This window comes from Cicer arietinum, chromosome 4 (assembly GCF_000331145.2).
Source record: "Cicer arietinum cultivar CDC Frontier isolate Library 1 chromosome 4, Cicar.CDCFrontier_v2.0, whole genome shotgun sequence".
Lineage (NCBI taxonomy): Eukaryota > Viridiplantae > Streptophyta > Magnoliopsida > Fabales > Fabaceae > Cicer > Cicer arietinum.
The window spans coordinates 16,024,939-16,046,438 of NC_021163.2; the positions used below are offsets into that span (position 1 = coordinate 16,024,939).

General features: G+C 26.7%; 2 protein-coding genes across 2 annotated transcripts; one reads left to right on the plus strand and one right to left on the minus strand.

Annotated features, from left to right (window-relative positions):
• Nucleotides 1-7,932: 7,932 nt before the first annotated feature.
• LOC101497400 (zinc finger protein JAGGED) lies at nucleotides 7,933-10,501 on the minus strand. The gene is made up of 5 exons (XM_004497030.4): nucleotides 10,077-10,501; nucleotides 9,870-9,961; nucleotides 9,363-9,494; nucleotides 9,062-9,149; nucleotides 7,933-8,769 (listed from the first exon to the last, which is right to left on the minus strand). Coding segments are annotated over exons 1-5 (846 nt in total). The 5' UTR covers nucleotides 10,079-10,501; the 3' UTR covers nucleotides 7,933-8,237.
• An 8,297-nt stretch (nucleotides 10,502-18,798) lies between these two features.
• Nucleotides 18,799-21,083, plus strand: LOC101497733 (uncharacterized). Its single transcript, XM_004497031.4, has 3 exons — nucleotides 18,799-19,565; nucleotides 19,669-19,772; nucleotides 20,824-21,083. Exons 1-3 carry the CDS (start codon nucleotides 19,464-19,466, stop codon nucleotides 21,008-21,010), a joined length of 393 nt encoding a protein of 130 aa, XP_004497088.1. The 5' UTR covers nucleotides 18,799-19,463; the 3' UTR covers nucleotides 21,011-21,083.
• Nucleotides 21,084-21,500: the final 417 nt, after the last annotated feature.

Sequence of the window (21,500 nt, forward strand, 5' to 3'; positions counted from 1 at the left end):
AAATGTATTATTATAAAATATAATTTTAGTAGGATGTATATATAGTCATATTCTTCAAAATATGATGTTAAATATCAAAATAGAACTTAATTTAATTGACATATTAACTCGTTAATCTATTAAAGATATGTTTGATTACTTATTCAAAAATATTAAAATGAAATAGGTTTTTAATTAGGCTAACAGGCCATACCATACTTATATCAAGACTAGACTCAGGCCTAAAAAGTAAGCCTATAACACGCCACATGCCAGATTTATGCCTTAAATTTTTTGACATACCAGACTTACGTTTAGCAAATTCTAACTCGGCCTAACATATTTCCACCTCAATTTGACATTAAAAAATTATCACCAAATGTGAAATTAATGTTATCATTGAAAGTTTGATTTTTATTGAATTAATTAGTTGGATAGACTTGTTAATTAATTAATTAGTTAATTGTTCTTATTTACTATATAAGTTTGATTTTAATTTGATATAATCATTATTCTCACTATCAATATAATTTCTCAATTATATTTTTTTATTTTTCGTTCAAGAATGACTTCTATCTAGAAGAATAATATATTTATCAGATTAACAATTATTAAGCTACGACGTTTCCCAAAATTGTTATGGATGTGTCTAATATTATGGACTTTCTTAAAAGATTGTTTAACTGTACCTTTACTATATCAATAATTTTGTTTAATTTGTCCACATATACATGTCTATAGTATTTATTATGGCCGGCCCATCGAATGTGTACGAATAAAAAGAAGCAGTTTGAATGATAGAATGTAGATGTCTTTGTAGTAGTGAAGATAAAAAAATAATAAGTTGTGTTTGTTGATATATACATATATATACCGGGAGAAGATAATACAAAATTGTATCAGTTAGTGCAACGTGGGTGTGGAATGAGAGCAAAACTTAAACAGTGGAAATAAAATGCATAGTACAATCTTTGGACCAGATCGGAGAGAGAAAGTAAGCTTCTGAATCCTGACTTGTTTGATAATCAAATAAATTCCATGCAAAATGAAGAGGGGAGGCCCCAGTGTATAGATGTTGAATACATTTATGAGTAATTTTGTTACCTTGTTGCCAATTGATCATGCGTAGTGTGTTCATAGTTTTGCCTTTTCTGTTTTGGGTAAGTTAGGTCCACTGTAAGTACTAATTTTACAATAAGGTGATAGCTATGATATATATCAACCTAGCTAGCTGCATCGACCATTGCTAATGATGGCCGGCCCATCGTTCAACCCTCACTGCATATGCCGTGTGTCACCTCTCCTCTCTCTCCTTTCAATTTCATTCCCACTCCCACCTCTTTTTCCATTCATTCTTTTTTATTTAATACTTCAATCTTGCTTTTTTTAATATTATCAAATTTCTCATACTCACATTCAATTTTACTCTCTAAACTAATTTATCATTTCTTACTTTATCAGTTCTAGATAAGCAATAACAACAAGTAACAATCACTTTGCATATTCTGCGTAGTGTTCGTACATATATATAAGGATTCTCATCACTATGAACATTCCTTAAAAACATGTTTTAGAAGTCCACCTTTCTTTACACGGATAAACTAAGACCATTGATATGATAATAGTTGAAGATTGCTACACTCGACCTCTAAAGAAGGATGGTACTTTAATCCTTCCCAAAGTTTCAAGAAAGAAGAAAAAGATGCGGCACTATATATATATATAGGGAATTACGGATATACATGTTTTTTTTTAATTAAATATATATATATTTCTTTCCTTTTACTTTCATTCATATTAAATAATTTATGCAACCAAAAGTAATAAAAAACAAATAAAAATTACTTTATCATCTACTCACTTTACATACATTTACATTCTTTACACATTGTTTTCTTCTCCTTTTTTACTTTGGATTTTTTTCTTCTTAATTAAGTATTATCTCTGTAATTAGATAAAATGTAAGACTCTTTTGTATAAAAAAAAATTACTTTTTTATAAGATATTTTTCAAATTATAAGATGTATTATTTATTTTTTCTCAAAAATTAAGAGGATATTCTTCAATCTAAATATTATCATCCAAAATTAAAACATGCTTCGCTAAATTGTGAGCAGTTATATTTGCAATTCTCGTCATATGAGTAACAAAATAGGAAGCAAATAAGAAAACTAAATTGTGATAGTCGTCAATTAAGGAATCACAATAAGAGTTATGAATAGAAGGGGTCATTGATAGTTCTAACAAGGTTGAGGGAGTGTCCTTCTATCATGATGCGACGAAAACTCAAACCAAACGCGAATTGAAGAGTCATTCTAAACCCCATACTTTAGCTAGTAATCTTCTAAGTTGCAACAAGCAATACTACTATTTAACCATCTCCGATAAAAATGTCAAACCCTCACACCGCAACGTTAAGGCCCACAGCACCAACATTGATTTTATAGATACGGTCTGGATGACTGCTATGAAAGGATAATCACATGCCAATTTTTTGGGTGTGTTAGGGTTTCGGGGTGTTAAAAACATAGCTCTTAAATCTATGAGATCGTAGCAACAAACAACTTAACTTAATAGCAAAGTGCTCTCAAAAAAAATAACTCTTATATTTAAATACTATTTTTAATTTTATATATTCATTCAACACATTATTTTCTTTTTATATTTTTACTCTTATCACATTATCAACCGTATCAAATATATATCACATTATTCATTCTACTTTTTTATTTTATTTTATTTTAAAAGAGATGATAAATTTCACCATAATTAACTAATATAAATTATGAGGTCCCGAATTTTAACCAAGACAAAACGTCCAACTTTTTTATTTTATAAAGATGGATATAATTAATAAGAAAAAATACAATTTTAATCTCCTATTTTATCAAATCTATAATTTCAGTTGTCCTATTTTTTTTTTTTTTTTCTAAAATTTTTGGTCCCCTCATTTTAAAATTTGTTGATATTTGATCTCATGTTCAATTTGAATTTTAATTTGATAATATAATAATCATTTTAATGATGTGTACATAATGATGTAAAAATCATGATAACGCGAAATTTAATTTTAAAATAAAATAATACTACTTTGATAGGTTTTTTAAAAATAAAAATATATTTTTTACTTTAAAAATTTTTGGAAAATAAAAATTTCATTCATTTTTCTGTTTTAAAAATTTCTGAAAAACAATCAACTTTTTAAAAAATAAAATAAAAAAATCACAAAAATTCATTACTTTTTTATTTAAAGTAAATGATTTTTTGTGACTTTTAAATTTTTTTAGAAACAAGAATTGTTTTTTATTTTCAGAAATTTTTTAAACAAAAAAATTAATTTTTAAAAATATGGTTATTTTTATTTTCATAAATTTTTAAAATAAAAAATTTATTTATTTATAAAAATAAATTTAAATTCTATTTGATCATAATTTCCCGTATCATCGTCATGTACACATAACTAAAATAATTGTTACACCACTAAATTAAAATTAAAAAGGAGTTCAAATGTCTATAATTTAAAAATTGTATCTTAACTTAAAATAAAGGCGGTGGACAATAATGTACACTCGGTACCCTTGTTCATTTTGTATAACTCCCAAAAAGAATCACAATGGGTAAAAAAATTACAATACATTAGAGCACTTAAATATTAATTTATACAACTTAACATTTTTTTTAGTCTTATGAGATATAATAAATTTTATCATAATTAATTCATACAATTGTGAAGTGCCGAGTTCGAACTCGCACATACATCCAAACTAACAATATCGGCATTTGTTAATTAAGTTAAAATTTAAAGATAACAACTTAACACCTTTAAATATACTTATATGTAAATCCATGTTCTGGTATCACAATAAAATATTATTTCAAATTCATAATAAATAATTGTAATTTTATAAAATTATTTTAACTTTTATAACTTTTTTTATTATAACAGTTAAGTCTGATTTCCAAAATTCATCGTAATACTATAGTTTTATAGTCTATTTAATATATGATATGTTATAAAGTTACATAATGATCAAATATGACAGTGATAGTATAAACATTATCATATCATTTATAATGTAATTAATATATATATTTTATAATGACATATATAAAATATCATATTTAAATAAAAATATTATCATTGTGAAATAATTACATAATAGTTTTTTCAAATTAATTAACAATACTTTTAAATATTATAAATTAATAAAATATACAAAAAAAGTTAAACAAGCAATTAAATAATTTTATATTTAAAAAATTATATTAACACAACTAAATAAACAATTTTAATTTTTTTAAAATTACAAGTGACCAAATAACTTTTTTGTTTTGTTTTATAAGCAAAACAAGAATATAATATGTATTATCCGTAAGTAAAAACAACTATCCATGTAAAAAAATTACATTTATTTTTAAAATTAATATTAATATTTTTATAATTTGGATAATAATTCATTCAATTATATAAACAACAAAACTAACCTTGTCTTAAAATCATACATATTATTTAAAATTTATTATCAATACTTTATTTTTAAATTTTATATCTTAATTATATTTTTTTTTAATATTTATTATATTTCAATTTTGTATATTTTAAATTATAATCTTTTCGTTCCTTTTTTACTTAAAATTTAGTCAGTAAAAATTAATATATTTAATTAATATTATAAATTAAATATATCTATTTTTATTAATTAAATTTGAATCAAATATTTTGATAAACAAAATCAATAGAAAGATTATAAAGATAACTTAATAAATTATTGTTTTTATTATATTTTGTTGATATCTAAACCAACTAATATTTAAGATAAATTTTTAAATTAATTAAAATATAATACTATAGCGTTTAAGAACAATTTATTATATTATATCATCTTCGATTCATCAAATAATGAAACAATACGGATTTTAATGTGATTGTGAAGTAGATTTTTGCTCAATGGTTCATCAACTTTTTGTGCGGCTGTCCTTTGTTGTTCTTTTTAATTTGCAGGTAAGAATATGGGGCTGCAATAGTTTTTGGCAGTGTAACATACAACTTTTTTAGTGTAGATCTGGCCCTATATTATCAAGAAGAGACATTAATTATTCATCATACACGGCACATCAATGCTTTTCTCTCTCTCGGATCCTGTGAGGCATTTAAGTCAAACGCCTACATTAGACTACCATCTATACATCAATTATTTTATAAATTTTTTAATATTAATATTTAATCTTTTATTTATATATTTTAACACAACTTATTATGTAAAGCTTACAAAAAATAGGAGAGACTTTTATATAGTTACTGTTTTTTTAAAAACAAATTATACTATATACATTACATTTATACTTGTATCTTTATATTTAATTATTTTTATATTTTATAGAAATTATCTATTTTATTTTAAAACTTAATAATAATTTTTTTCACTAAATTCTACTTGAGTTTCGAAAAATTTAAATCAAGTTTTTTGAAATACAAATATGCATACAGAATTTAGAATTTTGTATACTAAAAAATTTTAAAATATAAATGTGTTTTAAAAAATTCAAATTTTATCTACCGAAAAATATTTTTCTAAATTTTATGAAATGTTTATGTATTTTGGAAAACTTGAAGAAAAAATTCCGAAATATAATTGTATTTTTTCAACTCAAAAAATCTTTTTCAAATTTTTCGTAATAATTTGTTTTTTTAAAAAAGTTCAAACTTTTTTTTAAATATTTTGATCAGAAAACTTAAGAAAAAGTTTTTCAAAATAAGAACATGTACCACATTATATAAAATTTTGAATTTTTAAAAGGATAAAATTAGATTTTCTTTTAAATATGGATAAGAATCTAAATATGTGGTATGGTGTATAATTTTCTTCTTTATAAACATCCAAAATATTTACTTCAAAAGTGGATGCCTAGCTTCACCATTGTGGATTTCCTTAAAAAAAATTCAAATTTACTAAAAGTAGATTTCCATTTCATTTGCTGTACTTAAAAATATCGATAATTGTCCGATCTTGATTAAACCGTTAAAAAAATAGACTTTAATTATTATTTTATAATTTAAAATATTAAATTTAAATTTAATTCAACTACAATAAATTATATCTGACTTAGGATATAGCATAAACGGGAAGAAATTGAGATTTAATTAATTCTTACTTCTCCTAAAATAAAAATAACAAACTTTTTTTTATATATTTAGATAAAACATGTCATAATATTATCAAAAACGAAATTTTTTATTAATTAAATTAATTCTTATTAACAAAGATCAAATGAAGTATAATATAATATCTAATAATTATGATTTACCCGCAAGAGTTTGTCCCAAGGTCACTTACTATATCGAATGTATAACACAAAATTACTAGCAGGCATGAACCAAGACATATGAAGATATAACGTGGATTTAAATGTCAAGTTTTATAATAGTATTTTAGTAAAATTATTTTAAAAAAGTTATTTTATAGATATTTTAGGATAAATAATTACTTATTAAAATGATATAATTAATTTTGTATAATATTTTTTTAATAAATAATTAACCCAACTATTTTAACCTTGTTGAAATAATATTAATTTTAAAAAAAAATTGTTATTTTAGATTTAAAATTGTTAGAATATAAGGTCTTTTTATTAATATAAAACTTTTTAGAGATATTTTTATTAAGTAAAAATTTATTTATTTTTAAAGACTTATAATAGTTGTTTAAGTGACCTTACGTTTGAATCGACCTAAATTTTAATATAATAATTATTTAATCCTTCATGTACAAGTTAATTAGATTACCTCTTCTGACCTCCATATTACATGTTTGCCTGTAAAAATAAATTAAAGTCTTGCTAGAGAACACACCCTACAAAGAAAAACATAATGGCCACAAAAAAGTAAAATAATTTTATTACGAATTGTACGGAAGTATATTAAAAATGTATAATATGTGCATGATCTGAACTTCAGTATTTTTATTAAATTTAATAAGATATTATATTTTTTTACTATTTCAAATTTATTTTTATTAAATTCATATTAGACAATTTTTTCTAATGGCAAAATATAATTAAAATAAAACTAAAAACAAAAAAGAAGTACTCAAAAACACAAAAGAACAAAAAGAGGAAGAAAAAAAACTACTATTAGGATTACTCCTCCATTGGGATACCATCGACCAAGCACCACTCCTAATCAAACAACTCCTTCCTTAGGTGACTCCACAACCATGATTGTTTTGTTCTTAGGTAGTAGTTTGGCTCGGCATTTTTAAAATTTTGAAAATAGTTATTTACATTTAATATCTGGTTATGGAATTTTATTGGAAGGATGATATATAAAGCTTAATTTTGTCAAGAAGAAACAACATATATATTTGTTTATATCGTTCCTCCTATTCAGCAATATGGTAATGAACTCAAGAGGATTCCCAAAAACTCTCCATGTTCTATTATTCTACTAAAATAGTATCCAACACTCTACAACTTACTATATCTGTTTTAGTTTTCTCTCTCTCATCCTTTTATTTTTATTTCTTCTCTTTATTCTCTCTTCTCTAATTACCATCAAACTTGTTTGCATATGCATTATTGCACCAAGTGATCAAATTTTACCAAATACACTTTTAAACATAATTTCATGTCTTCTAGTACTTTGAAATTTAAAAATTACACTCAATCACAACATTTTCAAAATAGACTAAACTCAGTTTAAAGTCTAACTTAATCTAATTTATTTACACCACTAATCACAAATAAAAGAACATAAAATAAACCTAAAAATATAACAAGACAAACACACCTATATATTATTATTATATAAAAAAAAATATTATTCTTTCTGTTATATTGACTCATTTTTTAATTTTTTTTTTATATTTGATACCAAAAAAAGTTGTTATAGTTAAGAAAAGATAGAAAGAAAAGGAATGGGTGGTTTGGCATGCAAGCAAAAGGAAAAGAGAAAAATGGAAAAAGAGTTGAGTTGATATGGAACTTGTTGTTATCCTCCTTCCTAACAATGAATCCACAAATCCCAAGCATTCCCCACAGCTCCAAGCCAAAGTAGCTGAGCGTGTGAATGATCTCAAAAGCTGTCCCAAGTTACTGTAGAAATTTTAACAACAACTAAAAACCAAAATAAAAACCAAATCGATCACATCTCTCTTTCACCTCATGACTCATCATCACCCCATTTGTCACTTAGTTATCATCTCTCTCTCTCTCTCTCTGAATAATAAACACAATCTCACAAAGAATCTCTCACTCTCTCATTAGAAACCATCTTGAAACCGATTGATCGATGAAGTTGTATCCAAACGATGCTGTGTTCCTCCTGCATAGCTCCTTTCCCAATTCAACCCTTCTTCCGGATGATGATTATGATGATGATGATGATTCCCTTCCTTACCACCACCACCACCACCCTCCACCAACCCTCTTCCATTTCCCGGAAAACCTTGTCCCACCGGTGCACCTATGCACGTGTAATTACTAGACTCACCTCCACCTGCACCCGCAACATAGTGGTGTCCTCCATATTGTTGGTGGTGGCTGGTATTCATCACGTGACCAACGTGGTAGTCATTCATTGGATGCTGAGGAATCAAATGTGGTGCGAATGACACTGGGCGTGAAGGTGAAGAGTAGAGATACGGTTGTTGTGGCGGCGGTGGAGGTGGTGGAATGTGAGTTGAGGAGGATGAAGCGGAGAAGTATCTTGGGAATCTTAGTGGCATTGTTGGATCTCCCATGTTATTTGCTGCTGGAATATAGCCTGCTGTTGCTATCTGTGGTGGACAACATCTGAAAAAGTATATCACTCATTTTTATCAAACATTGCTACATCTTTATTCACTTGTAATTTTTTTAGTGCTATTCATACAGAAATAGAAACAAAATTTTATTGAAGTTTGCATCTTTCATTTCACAATAATTTTGATGAAATCTTTGTGACGCCTTTATTGTATGTATATTTGACAAAATAACAATTATATTGTAAGGAAATATACATGTTAGTACTATTTTATAGAAGAGATTGAAAGGAAATATGAATGTAGAGGAAAGAAAGTTAAGAAGGAAGTAGTGTATTACATACCCTAGGTGAGAGGGAGGTTGTGGAGTGATGTTATGATCGTTACGGAAGACTAGCTGACGAGCATGGTTTAGCGTCTCTGTTTCCCTCTCTGCATCCATCAGATCAAATCAAATCAAATCAAATCAAATAACAAAAACAAACATAAACACAAACACAAGGGCCCTCTCAAATCAAAATAAAGAATTTCACAACTTTTTGTGTTTGAAATGACAAGATGATGGCCAAATCACATTAACAACAACTAGTAGTGGCTTCCATATTAAAAATATAAAAATGAAGAGAGAGAGAGAGAGAGAGAAACCTTGGCGGTGACGGTTCATGTGTCCCCCAAGAGCCTGAGATTTGCAGAACTTGAGGGAACAAAACCTACACTCATAGACCTTCCCACACTCATCTTTTCCATCCTTCCCGCCGTTTTTCTTTTTCCTGCAACCTGCCATCCATCCCAACAACATCCTATTTAAGCAACTTCCATGACACCCTTCCTTTTCCTTAATTAATCAATCCCCTTTCCCAATTACCCATATATACCATTTCTTCATCTTTTTTGTTTTTTATTTCTCTTCTATGTTTTACAAACCAATTAATAAGAAACACACATAAATCAAAATACATGTAGTAATTATTGAGTACTGTTTCATGGTCAAAGAATATACCACAAGGATGACAAAATATGACAGTGTTCAATTTTGTTTCCTTTGGAAAGTAGTATTAATTTTTCATGGTATGGGATTATGGAATATAATATTCAACAAATTTTATATATGTTTTTTAGTGTATATAAATTATTATATGATCATTAAATTACCGGGTGGAGAGATGTCTTCAAGGACTTGTTTACCATCTCTTGTGTACTCATCAGGTAAATTGTTAAGATCTAATGGATTTCCTTCTGGTCTCCTGAAAAAGGAACAATAGAAAAAGAAAGTGAGAGTTTGATGAGTTAAGAGAAGAAGAAGAAGATAATAATAAAGAATAAGAAGAAGGTGTAGTAGTATAGTGGGGGAAGACCTACATGGTGGTACCGACAGAGAGAGACAGAAAGTTTGAAAGAAAATAAATATATGATATGAGATAATTAAACACTCTTTTCTTTAAGAAGGGGAAGATAAAATCTAAAGCTTTTTTATTACAAAATATTTGTGAGACTTTCAGTTTGAGACTGCAATATAGAGGCTAGTTGAGTGATGGTAGAAGATAAAGAGCTTTGAAAGTTCTCTATCAGTTCCTCTGCCACGCTTCTCTCGAATCTCTCTCTCTTTCTCTCTCTCTTATATCTCTCCACACACACACACACACTAAATTGAATGAGCAATATTGGGACAGTGGTTTCTCGTGACTTTAAAAAGAGAGAGATTTGTGAAGAGTTGCTATATAGCTTAATCAGATACTTGCTAGTTTCTAGCTAGCTTCGTCTGGTTTGGTTGAGACTTGAGAAATCAAATGATGAAAAGGAAGCCCAAACAAATCTTAATATTATCTCCACATCTTAAACATAAAAGAATGTTTCATAAAACAAAATCAATATATTTTCTCTATATTTTGACTAAATATGTTGATTTTCGTTAACTCAAATATTGATTTAAGATTTTAAAAGAATAAATGTAAATTGTGTATTTTAAAATTAAAACGGCAAATATTAATTTTTTGAGTTGAGTAGGATTATAATGAAAATTAAAGTTATTTTTCCAAAAATTTAACATCGTTTTATTTTAAAGGTAGAATTAGCACTCAAGATATATAATTATTAAAAAAAAGTGTTTTATTTCTTAACAATCTTATTCCCAAAGAAAATGGTCTTCCACAATATGAAAGTAAGATTGATAAATAAAATTTGAGATAAAATTATTTTAATAGAATTTAAATTTGAATTCTACCGAAAAATTCATCGAAACTTATTTTTGAACTCAATCTTTAGTTGTTTTAAAGTGCTCTTGGGTTAAGCATTAAGAAATATATATTACCTTTTCTATTGAGATTGAGTACCCTTTTACTCATTTATTTTTCAATTAATATATATCTATCTTTGCCCTTAAAAGTTTATATGTATTACCTTTATAGTATTATTACTTATTTAATAACTATACTGTACATTCATCATATATCACCTGTTGATTTAGTTATTTTTGACCTAGAGTCAACAACAAAATGTATGGATCGATTATATGGTAAGAATTAAAGTGAATAAAAGAAAATAATATTTGAAAAGAAAATAGTATATTTTGTAAGGAATAGGATGGCAATGAATAAAATGTGTAGTACATAAAATATATAATGGAGCATTAAAGCTGGGTTGCCCTAAGAATGAAAGATAGCATTTATATTAGAAAGAAAGGAAGACAAGACATAAGGGTAGTACGTAGACATTTTAGCGTGGTTATTGTGCTAAAAGAGGGGGGACATGTTTGAGAAACAGGTCATGTATGGTCCACAATAGTTGAATGCCTCCTTTCTGGGTGTAAAATTCTACCCAGGGGACTTAGACTTGCATCATGGAAAGGTTGCTATCAATATCTATCGTTAGGGTTTTTGCAATCTAAGTTTGAGATAGACTCAACCCCACATTTGTTGTTTTATTCTTTGAAAACTTGCTATATCTCTTAGATTACATATACATAGTCCTTTTCAAATATATGTGTATCAATTAAAGTAATTGCTTTGGATTTTCTTATTTTATCTCATTCATCATTTTATTCTTTGTTTGCTTGCTTTTGATGCTAGCTACCTCCTCATATATATATATAATATATATGCATTTCTTTATAACATAACTAAAATATTCTTTTTTTAATTAAAAAAGACAGAGAGAGAGAGAGAGAGAGTTAACTAGATGGTTAGGATGTAACTCTAATTTGAAACCAAATTTTTGCCTCTTGATTTGGAGCAGCATAGATTTGTGAAATATGGCAAAAACAAACAATATATGTCTTGTCTACCAGCTGAGTGGTTCCTTCCCCTACACACACCTGAAATGGTTATAAAGGAAGAAAAAAGACATTACCTAATATGAGATGTATATAGGCATTAAAATCAGGTGAGATACATGGACCACTCTACTACACTAGCTAGTTGGTACTCCTATATATGAAGGATTAGTGATATTTAATATTTTCAAAAATTAACTTAGAACCAAAGTATCATGCAATGAACGCCCGCCCGCCCAACTATCTGAAATTTTCTTGCAAGTTGTGTGTATGTGTATACTATGATTACTTTTTAGGTGGGCCATTCTTAATTGATTTTAATTAAGCATTATAAATCCAACAATAGTTTGTTCCATTGTTCAAGGGTCAAGCAACAAGGATACTTAATTACAACCGGTAGTCAAATTTTAATTTGGAAAGTGTTACTTTACTTTTTAGTTGTGAGACACATTACAATTAGTTAAGCTTCATGATATCTATATTATATTATATGTCCTAGTGCTCTTGGGTTCAAAAAATGATTTTCTATTATGCATAATATTTTTAATAACGTGGTGCCTATGGTGTATGTTTATTTTTTTTATAAGCGAAATTAATTATAGAAAACACAAAGTTATTCCAATCCAATACACATAGTTACAATTAACCATTTGAAAGTATGCTAAAGAGTTGCTATGATGATTCAAAAAATAAAACCAAAATTTCAATTTATAATTTGCCAAATCCAAGTGCAATAATATAGTTTGATGCATTTAAAAAGCTTTGGCAATAATACTAACCAATTTTTTATTAAAAAATAATATTTATTTATTAAAATAAATAATTTAAAGTTCGATCGAGAAATAAATAAAATATAAACATATATTATAACAGTTATAATTTAAACACATTTTATTCAACGATGGAAATTTTTAAATTAAGCTTGTTAACAAATTAACACAATCATTTTATTCAAATAGACCATTAATTTGGATCACATTTTAATTACCAATTGGTCAAACTTTTTCAAACGAGTGTTTGCAGAGAAGAAAAAAAGGAAAAGTTGTTAATATTATCAGATAAAGAGAATGCAAAAGAGATGATTTCGCATTTTCAATCTTGAGAGTACATTTATATTTGTCTGATCTCATGCTCCAGCCTCCAAGACATACAACCTTACTAGTTATAAGTCATTGATATTTATTATTCATTAAATGACGCATTGCGGGGCCGGCTAAGCTTACTAGTTACAAGCCCGTTCAAATTTTCATGAAGAAAACCCTTTCAATTTTTATTTTGATTTGTTGTGGTATATTTGGTGAGATTTTTTTCATCCATATCTTCTTTTCAAAATAAAATTTCCAATATTGTCCACTTGAAAATTATTATACAAAAATGTTCTATTTTCTATTTCTTTTTACAAATAAAAATATATTTAGTATATATAAATGTACTTCAAAAATTTATTTAGTGACATCACTATCTTAAAACAATTTCATGAAACTCAAAAAATTAGGACATTTTTATATTTTAGTTTTAAAATGGAGTATATTAATTTTTTTTGGAAAAGACTATATAAAAAAAATTCATATGTGCTGCAAGTTTTAAGTTGATGAGGTTGTTGATTAGGTCTTGCCTAAAAAAACTTTGCTAATTAGCTTATCGGATGCACCATATTTTTGGGTGCATATTAAGGGCGTCTTTTAAAGTTATTTGTTTATAATAATTAAAGTTTCATTTGATAGAAATAATAAAAGACAAGATAAAATAGTAGAAATCATATTTGACTTTATCTAACGTTTGATGGACTTATAAAATATGATAAGTTAATTAATTTAAGACACTATCATATATTATCTCTAGTTAAAAAATATTTTTATATATGAATTGAGTTAGAAAACTAGTATGATAGAGTAAAAACAATAATTTAATATGTTAATCCTTGTAAAATACTATAATTTATAATATGAAAAATTGAAAATTAATAAAATTTAAATATCAATAAAAATAATATAATTTTTCATTAAAATTAATAATTAACTTTTAAAACTGTGTATAATTTTATCATAATGGTATTTTTATAATTTTATATAATTTAAAAAATTATTATTCAAAACTATAAGGATATGTATATTAATTTATTTTTTTATTTTTAAATGTACATTTTTAGTTGTTTACAAGAGATGTTTTGTCATTTACATAATATATATTATATATTTATTTAACATATCTAACATATAAAATAAAATTATTTAGATACTTATGATTTTTTTTTTAAATTTTGAAATTGCTTATTTAGTACAATAAATTTTTAAAAATATAAATTATTTATTTAATTTTTTTATATTTTTTTGTTAATTTATAAGTATTATAAATTAATTTAGAAAAATATTATCTAAATGTTTTGCAATAGTAATTTTGTCATTTAAATACGTTGATGGCAACATCGTTTGTAATTCAAAGCGATTCGATTTTAATGGTCTTTTGAGATACTCTTTTGGAGGTTGGATCAACGGCTTTGTAGAAGTTGTTGTTTCACTTCTAATATTAATGCGGAACTTCAACCTATTTATCATGGTTTTTATATTGCTTGGAGTCGTGGTTTCAGAAATTATATCTGTGAGTCTAATTTTCAATCGACCTTGAAATTTATTAAAAAAGGAGTGTCACCAACTCATTCTTTCTTTATGGAATGGCAATTTGTGCTTGTGCACACCTTTCACGAAAAAAATGCTAGTGTTGAAAGACTTGCTAAATTGGAAATGTCACTTGTTACATGATTTGATCGTATTTTATGTTTATCCTTCTCCTTTGGATAATCTCGTTATAGGCCGAAGAGGATTTATTTTCCAGCAACTTGGGAGCTTCGAATTTGATGTTGGACTTAAACTACGTACTATACATACAATTGGATCAGTCAAATATTTTAGAGAACGGCAAAAGTCCACTCTGGCTGGGCCTGTAAAAGTTAGAGCAGCACCTTACAGTCAAATCGAGATCAAAAGGTAAAATATCACATCAATTCAAAAGTCCAAGGCGAAAATAATAGCCATACAAATATTTGGGGGTTAAGGATTATTTTAGGTGTGGAATAATTTTTAATTTAGAAGTTTTGGGAATATAGTGACATTTTAATAAAATTCAAAGGATTATATGAGATTATAATCATATCTTGAGTAGGGAGAAAATGTTAAATTTTAATTAAAGATATAATTGATCTTGTAATATATTAGTCAAATTTTAGTAAAAATTATAGAGAAAATTAGTTGATTAAATTTTTTAACATATTTTAATAAATTAAGTGAATTTATTTTGGTTTACAAATTTTGAATTTATGATCTCATGCATATATATTATTAAAATTTGATAATTTTAGAGAATTCTAAGTTTTAACTCTAGTTTTTATGACCAAGAGAAGGAAAAGGTTTTAATCATCGAAAAATATTACTGTATAAAACCTTAAAATTAAAATAAATAAATAATAATAAAAATTTGAACATAAATTGTGTCTCGTTGTTGATAGTGAAATATCAACTCTTGGTCCAAGTCTTAGTTCTGTTTGTTTGTGGGATAATTACAATATTATGAGATCGATTTGATGTTATAATTTGCAACTTTTATGAACGACAATTGAAATTTTCTATAGATGAAAGAATTAAAAGTTATCGTGTTTCAAAACAAATACATATAAATAAATTTATCAAGAAGAAGTAGGATTGAAATATATTACTGAGAAAATTAAATAAATATTCTTGTTTTACTTAATCAATTATGTAAAAAGTTATTGAATTGATCAATGTCACCTCAATAGATTGAAACCTATCTTTCCACATTTTTAACCTTTTAACATTTTCTGCTAACACAATCATAAGATTTTTCAAAATTTCACCTTTAATAATAAACATTAATCTTTCCATTATTTTGCAAGATCAATGATATCATTCGGTGATTCACAATAACTATCTCATCTAGAATTTGCCTCCCTAGGAGGAACATCAATTGACATGAAGAAATGACTTTCTTTAAGAAGAATTTCAATCTTACAACCAATATCTTAGGTATAATTTTACACAAACAATTGATCAAATAAAAAGGTCTAAATTCATAGATCATTTTAAGATTGTCAATCTTCAAATAAGAGTTAAAAATATTGTTGTTATTGCTTTAAAGACCACAACATTAAAATGTAATTCTTCAACAAATACAATTACATCCTCCTTTATAATCTCTCAAATTTCCTTCAAAAAAATAAAATTAAAATTAAAATCAAAATGATCAACTCTCAAACTCTTAATGCCATCACAAAGCCAAACTACCTTTTAAATTTCATCTTCAATAAAACGAGTCTTTAAGAAAGTACGATCTACTTCATGAAGAATATGTTAACCCTTAAAGGATCGTTAAACGTGTCTTCAAAATACCTTTTAATAGCATATGTCACTTCCACAAAACTCCTATTATTATGCAACATCTCAATTTGATTTTTTGTCTTACATATAGGAATTCCTGAAATATTTTAACTGTTATTAAAGATATTGTGAAATAATTTTCCTCAATTCATCATTCACATATGAGTTAGAGGTCGCTGCCAACAAAATCGAGATTATTGATTATTTGCACTATGTTGTCAATCTTTAAATTCACTCAACCAAACACCTTCTTGTTCAAACCATTTTAATATTTTTAAAAGTAACTTCAACCTCTTCTATGCAACGAAGGCCTTTTTGGAAGTAATTTTAAAATTTGTGTTAAAACAGACTGTTATTACTCTAATAGATATTAAAGGAGTTAATCAAGATTACGTTGGTAAAAATATAGATAATTATTTTAATATGAGACAAATATAATTTTTAACGTGAAAAACTTCTGTCAAATTGAAAGAATAAAAACCATGTGACCTATTAGAGTAAAAACTTCAACTATAATAATTAATAGACACACTATAGTATCCCTACTAACGAAAACATCAATCAACAATAACAACAATCTTATAACCTTCAACTAAAGTGTGTATTTTAAAGTAACTCGGTAATAGAAATAACTTATCAAAATTGTAGATCAAACAGAACATGTTTGCTACACACCTATTATTACCATTGGAACCAAACCTTTCTTGTTCTGCTCTCGTTGTCGTCGCTTTTTCTTCTATTTTCTTTCTTTGGCACTGTTGCTACTTTTATTTAACTAAGGATATCAAAAACCCTTATTTTCTTCGCATGGGCTTAACCCAAAGTTGTTCAATTCTCTTCTTCTTTTTTTTTTTTGTTTAATAATAATAATAATAATAATAATAATAATAATAATAATAATAAAATTGGTGGATTCCACTTGTAGAGTGAGCCTACCCAACAAATCTCCTCTCACGACTCAAGTGAAAATGTACTGCTCAATCATGTCGACTTTCTTTCTACAACCTATCATCTTCGACATACACACGACCTTTGATATTATATCTGAATCATTCTCATCAATATGAATCTTCTCCATTGAAAATGACTTCATTTCCAAAGCATCTCGTATTCAATGATACCACACCTCAATATGCTTCGACTTTGTATTAAAAGTCAGATTCTTGCTAAGATGGACCACACTTTCACTGTCGCATAATAATAAAAACTTGTATTGCTTGAGGCCTAGCTCATGGAATTTCTTCATCCATAAGAGTTCTTTGGAAGCTTTAGTTGCTACAATGTACTTAGCTCAAGTAGCGGATAAAACAACACATTTTTGTAATCTTGATTGTCAAGACACAACTCCCCCTACAAACGTCATCATATAACGATGGAATTTTGGAAGGTGAACCTCATGAAAGAATTTCAGCTGTCCATAATAATGATAGGTTGTTGGAATGTATTTCTGAATTTTATTATGATATTTAGGGGCACATATCAATTTTAACTTTATATTTTATGCATCTCTTTTTTCTCAAAAGAGACTGAGAATGAAAGAAAGCAGGACTCAAATATAATATCAAACACTTTTCTTTTTGACAAGGTAAAACTTTTTATCTTGTGAATCAAATCATATATTTGTATTTATAAATGGTTAATAGTTATTAACTTTTATATTTTTACATCTTCGGTTAACTTCAAACATAATAAATTATTTATAAACTATCACTGAAATAATTACAAAACAATTTTATTAAATTTTCAATTTGTTTTTAAAATATTTTAAATATCAATTTGTTATTTATTTTGTTCCATCAATAAAATAATCTCAAATCAATTTGATAATTATCTAAAAGTATTTTAGTTTATTTCATGTTTATTTATAACTAAAGCAATCTTGGGATGTTCCACATCTTTTTAATAAAGAATAAAACTAAGGTTCGATATATTTTTGATCTCACCAAATACCATGAATATCTACTTCAGTATCTGTTTAAATTTTATTTATTTTTAATTTGTATATTGATACGTACTTTTTCTATGATGAAATAGTTTATTTTTTTGTCCTTATGAAAAATTAAAAATACACCATTTTTGTATAATTTAAGAACCAAACGGAATAAAAAAATATTAAGAAAAATAAAATTGAATTTGATTACGACTATTACAAGAAAAAATTCATATTTTACGTACAACTTTATAATAGTTTTTATTTTCAGCTTTATAATAGTTAAAATTATAATAATCGATCATAGGGAAGTTAGTAATTTCTATGATTGTTGCTGTCAAAAAACAAAATTATGAGATTTTTTTGTTTATGTTAAGAATTATTTTCTATATTTTTTATTTATGTTTGTTATCTTTTGGATCAAACATTTATTAATAGAAATTTATATATATAGGACTTTTTTTATTTAGTATATTATTATTATTATTATTATACACATTTTTTACTACCCGATTTTGGGTTTAGGGAGCTTCAAATTTTAGGATTTATGCTTTGAGTTTGTCAATTACTCCGATTACAGGTTTCTTAATTAAGTCCCCATCATACGTTTGCTCAATTAATAACTAAATTGTTTATTGCATCAAAATCCAATTTCTATTCCGAATCTTTAGATTTTGTTATACTCTTTTGAAATACATTTATGTAGGTATATTTTTAGGTTTTTTCAAATCCAATGTGTATATTCATTCAGATTTTGTGTTATTGTGTCTTATTACTGTGTGAGTTATTATTTTTGTGAAAGAGATAGGATTCTTATTTCTTACTACATGTTTAGAGTGAGTTTGGAGGAATCACGGCATGCCATCGTGATTTTGTCAAAAACTACACTTAGGAGATTCAACAAAATCACAGTGTCACATGCAATTTAGTCAAACACACCGCCAATCCAATGATTTTCATATCTTGATGTGATTGTGAATGCTAAGATGTTGTGTTATATACTTTAGAAGTTGATCAATTGAGTGTGTTTTTAACAGATTGTTCTCCAGATTCATTCTTGATGTGTATGTTGTACCAAACAGTAAAAAACATTTTTTTCTTTCATTGTTTACATTTTGGCCTTTGGTAGCAAAACATGCCTGAACCTGGCAATTTCACGCATGAAGCTGTTACAAAACAAGCGAGATATTCAACTCAAACAAATGCGAAAGGAGATATCTCAATTTTTTCAGGCTGGCCAAGAGCTGATTGCTAGAATTCGGGTAGTCGTTCAAATCTTGGTCATTGGCTGCTACGTACTGGCTCTTTTTTTTTATTTTTTATTTTTAATTTCTGTGTGTTTGTGAGTTGTTTTGATTTAAATAGGTGGAACATATTATACGAGAACAAAATATATGGGCTGCATATGAAATATTGGAGTTATTCTGTGAATTCGTCCTTGCACGTGTGCCTATAATTGAGAGCCAGAAGTAAGTCCATAGGTCTTTATAGTTTGTTCTTATTAGACGTTGTGTGTATTATTTTGTTGATGAACTTACATGAAATTCAGTTCCCGTGCAAATTACATTGTGTTTTTCCTTATATCCTCAAACATCTGTTGCCTTTTAATTGTGAGTCAAGCTTGGTGAAGTTTTTTAATGCAATTTTACCAAAATATGAAACAGAGTGATCACTTTCTGTATCTCCCTGCTTCACAATATTTTACAAGTAGCTATTCTTTTTTCAACACATAGAAAAAGTAACATTGGGAAGGCTGTGTAATCTATTGGCAAATTTGGGATGAAGAAACCAGAGTACACAATGGCAGACTTCTCAATTTTCAGTTAAAACTAAATTGTTTGTGAATACATTGTTTCTGGATCTTCATGAGGGTACAAAAGGGATACAATATATGTTTCTGAAGGTTTTAAACTTGATTCATTGAAATTGCTTTAGATAAAAACTTTAGGGAGGAAAGACATAATTTACGTGTACTTGAATATGGTCCGTTTGATTTGCTAAGAAGTGAGGGATTTTGTTTTGTTCCATCATGTTTGATTTTTAAATGGTCATAGGCAAAACAGATGTAGAGATGAGGCATAGGACAAAACTTAAAAATTTTATCACACATATATATTTAAATACTTAATACACAATATTGAGATGATTACAATATGGTGTTGTATCTCAGTGTACATATGCAGCCATTAAGTTATTTGCATTTTGTGTTGTATGCGTATGTTGATGTTGGCTACACTGAAAGACGTGCCACTCCTAATTGCAACATTGGATATATGATTGAAATGATTTTATTGAGGCAAAAGGCATTCACTGATATCCCATGCTTTGAATTATTTTCAGCACTTATTCACTTATTTCAATTTAGTAAGTATTTATTGTACACCACACACTAAATCATTTTTAGTCTTGAAAATATTTATTTTCAGTCTGAGTTTTCAAACAGTCACACATTTTTTTGTACAATTTTTGAGCAAACTGTTTTACTAATCAAACTCTAAGCCTTCCTTCTCTACATAATAGGGAATGCCCGTCGGAATTGCGAGAAGCCATTGCAAGTATAATTTTTGCTGCTCCTAGATGTTCTGATATACCAGACTTACTGCACATCAAGAACTTGTTTACCACTAAATATGGGAAAGAATTTGTCTCTGCAATATCTGAACTTCGTCCTGATTCAGGCGTGAACCGCACGGTGAGTTTTCTTTAGTTGTGATTTCTCAATGGAAAACACCAAACAACTATTGATTATATGGAATATTAACTTGGAAAGTGTTACTTTACTTTTTAGTTGTGAGACACATTACAATTAGTTAGGCTTCAAGATATCTATATTATATTATATGTCCTAGTGCTCTTGGGTTCAAAAAATGATTTTCTATTATGCGTAATATTTTTAATAACGTGGTGCCTATGGTGTATGTTTATTTTTTTATAAGCGAAATTAATTATAGAAAACACAGTTATTCCAATCCAATACACATAATTACAATTAACCATTTGAAAGTAAGCTAAAGAGTTGCTATGATGATTCAAAAAAATAAAACCAAAATTTCAATTTATAATTTGCCAATATTCCAAGTGCAATAATATAGTTTGATGCATTTAAAAAGCTTTGGCGATAATACTAACCAAATTTTTATTAAAAAATAATGTTTATTTATTAAAATAAATAATTTAAAGTTTGATCGAGAAATAAA

Bases quoted from the DNA above. Each gene is read 5' to 3' on its own strand.
- LOC101497733 (XM_004497031.4), top strand. From the start codon at position 19,464: ATGAAGCTGTTACAAAACAAGCGAGATATTCAACTCAAACAAATGCGA. The intron at 19,566-19,668 runs GTAGTCGTTCAA...TGATTTAAATAG, and splicing joins AGCTGATTGCTAGAATTCGG to GTGGAACATATTATACGAGA. The intron at 19,773-20,823 runs GTAAGTCCATAG...TCTACATAATAG, and splicing joins CCTATAATTGAGAGCCAGAA to GGAATGCCCGTCGGAATTGC.
- LOC101497400 (XM_004497030.4), bottom strand. The intron at 9,495-9,869 runs GTAATTTAATGA...GATGGATGGCAG, and splicing joins TGAAGACATCTCTCCACCCG to GTTGCAGGAAAAAGAAAAAC. The intron at 8,770-9,061 runs GTATGTAATACA...ATACTTTTTCAG, and splicing joins CAACCTCCCTCTCACCTAGG to ATGTTGTCCACCACAGATAG.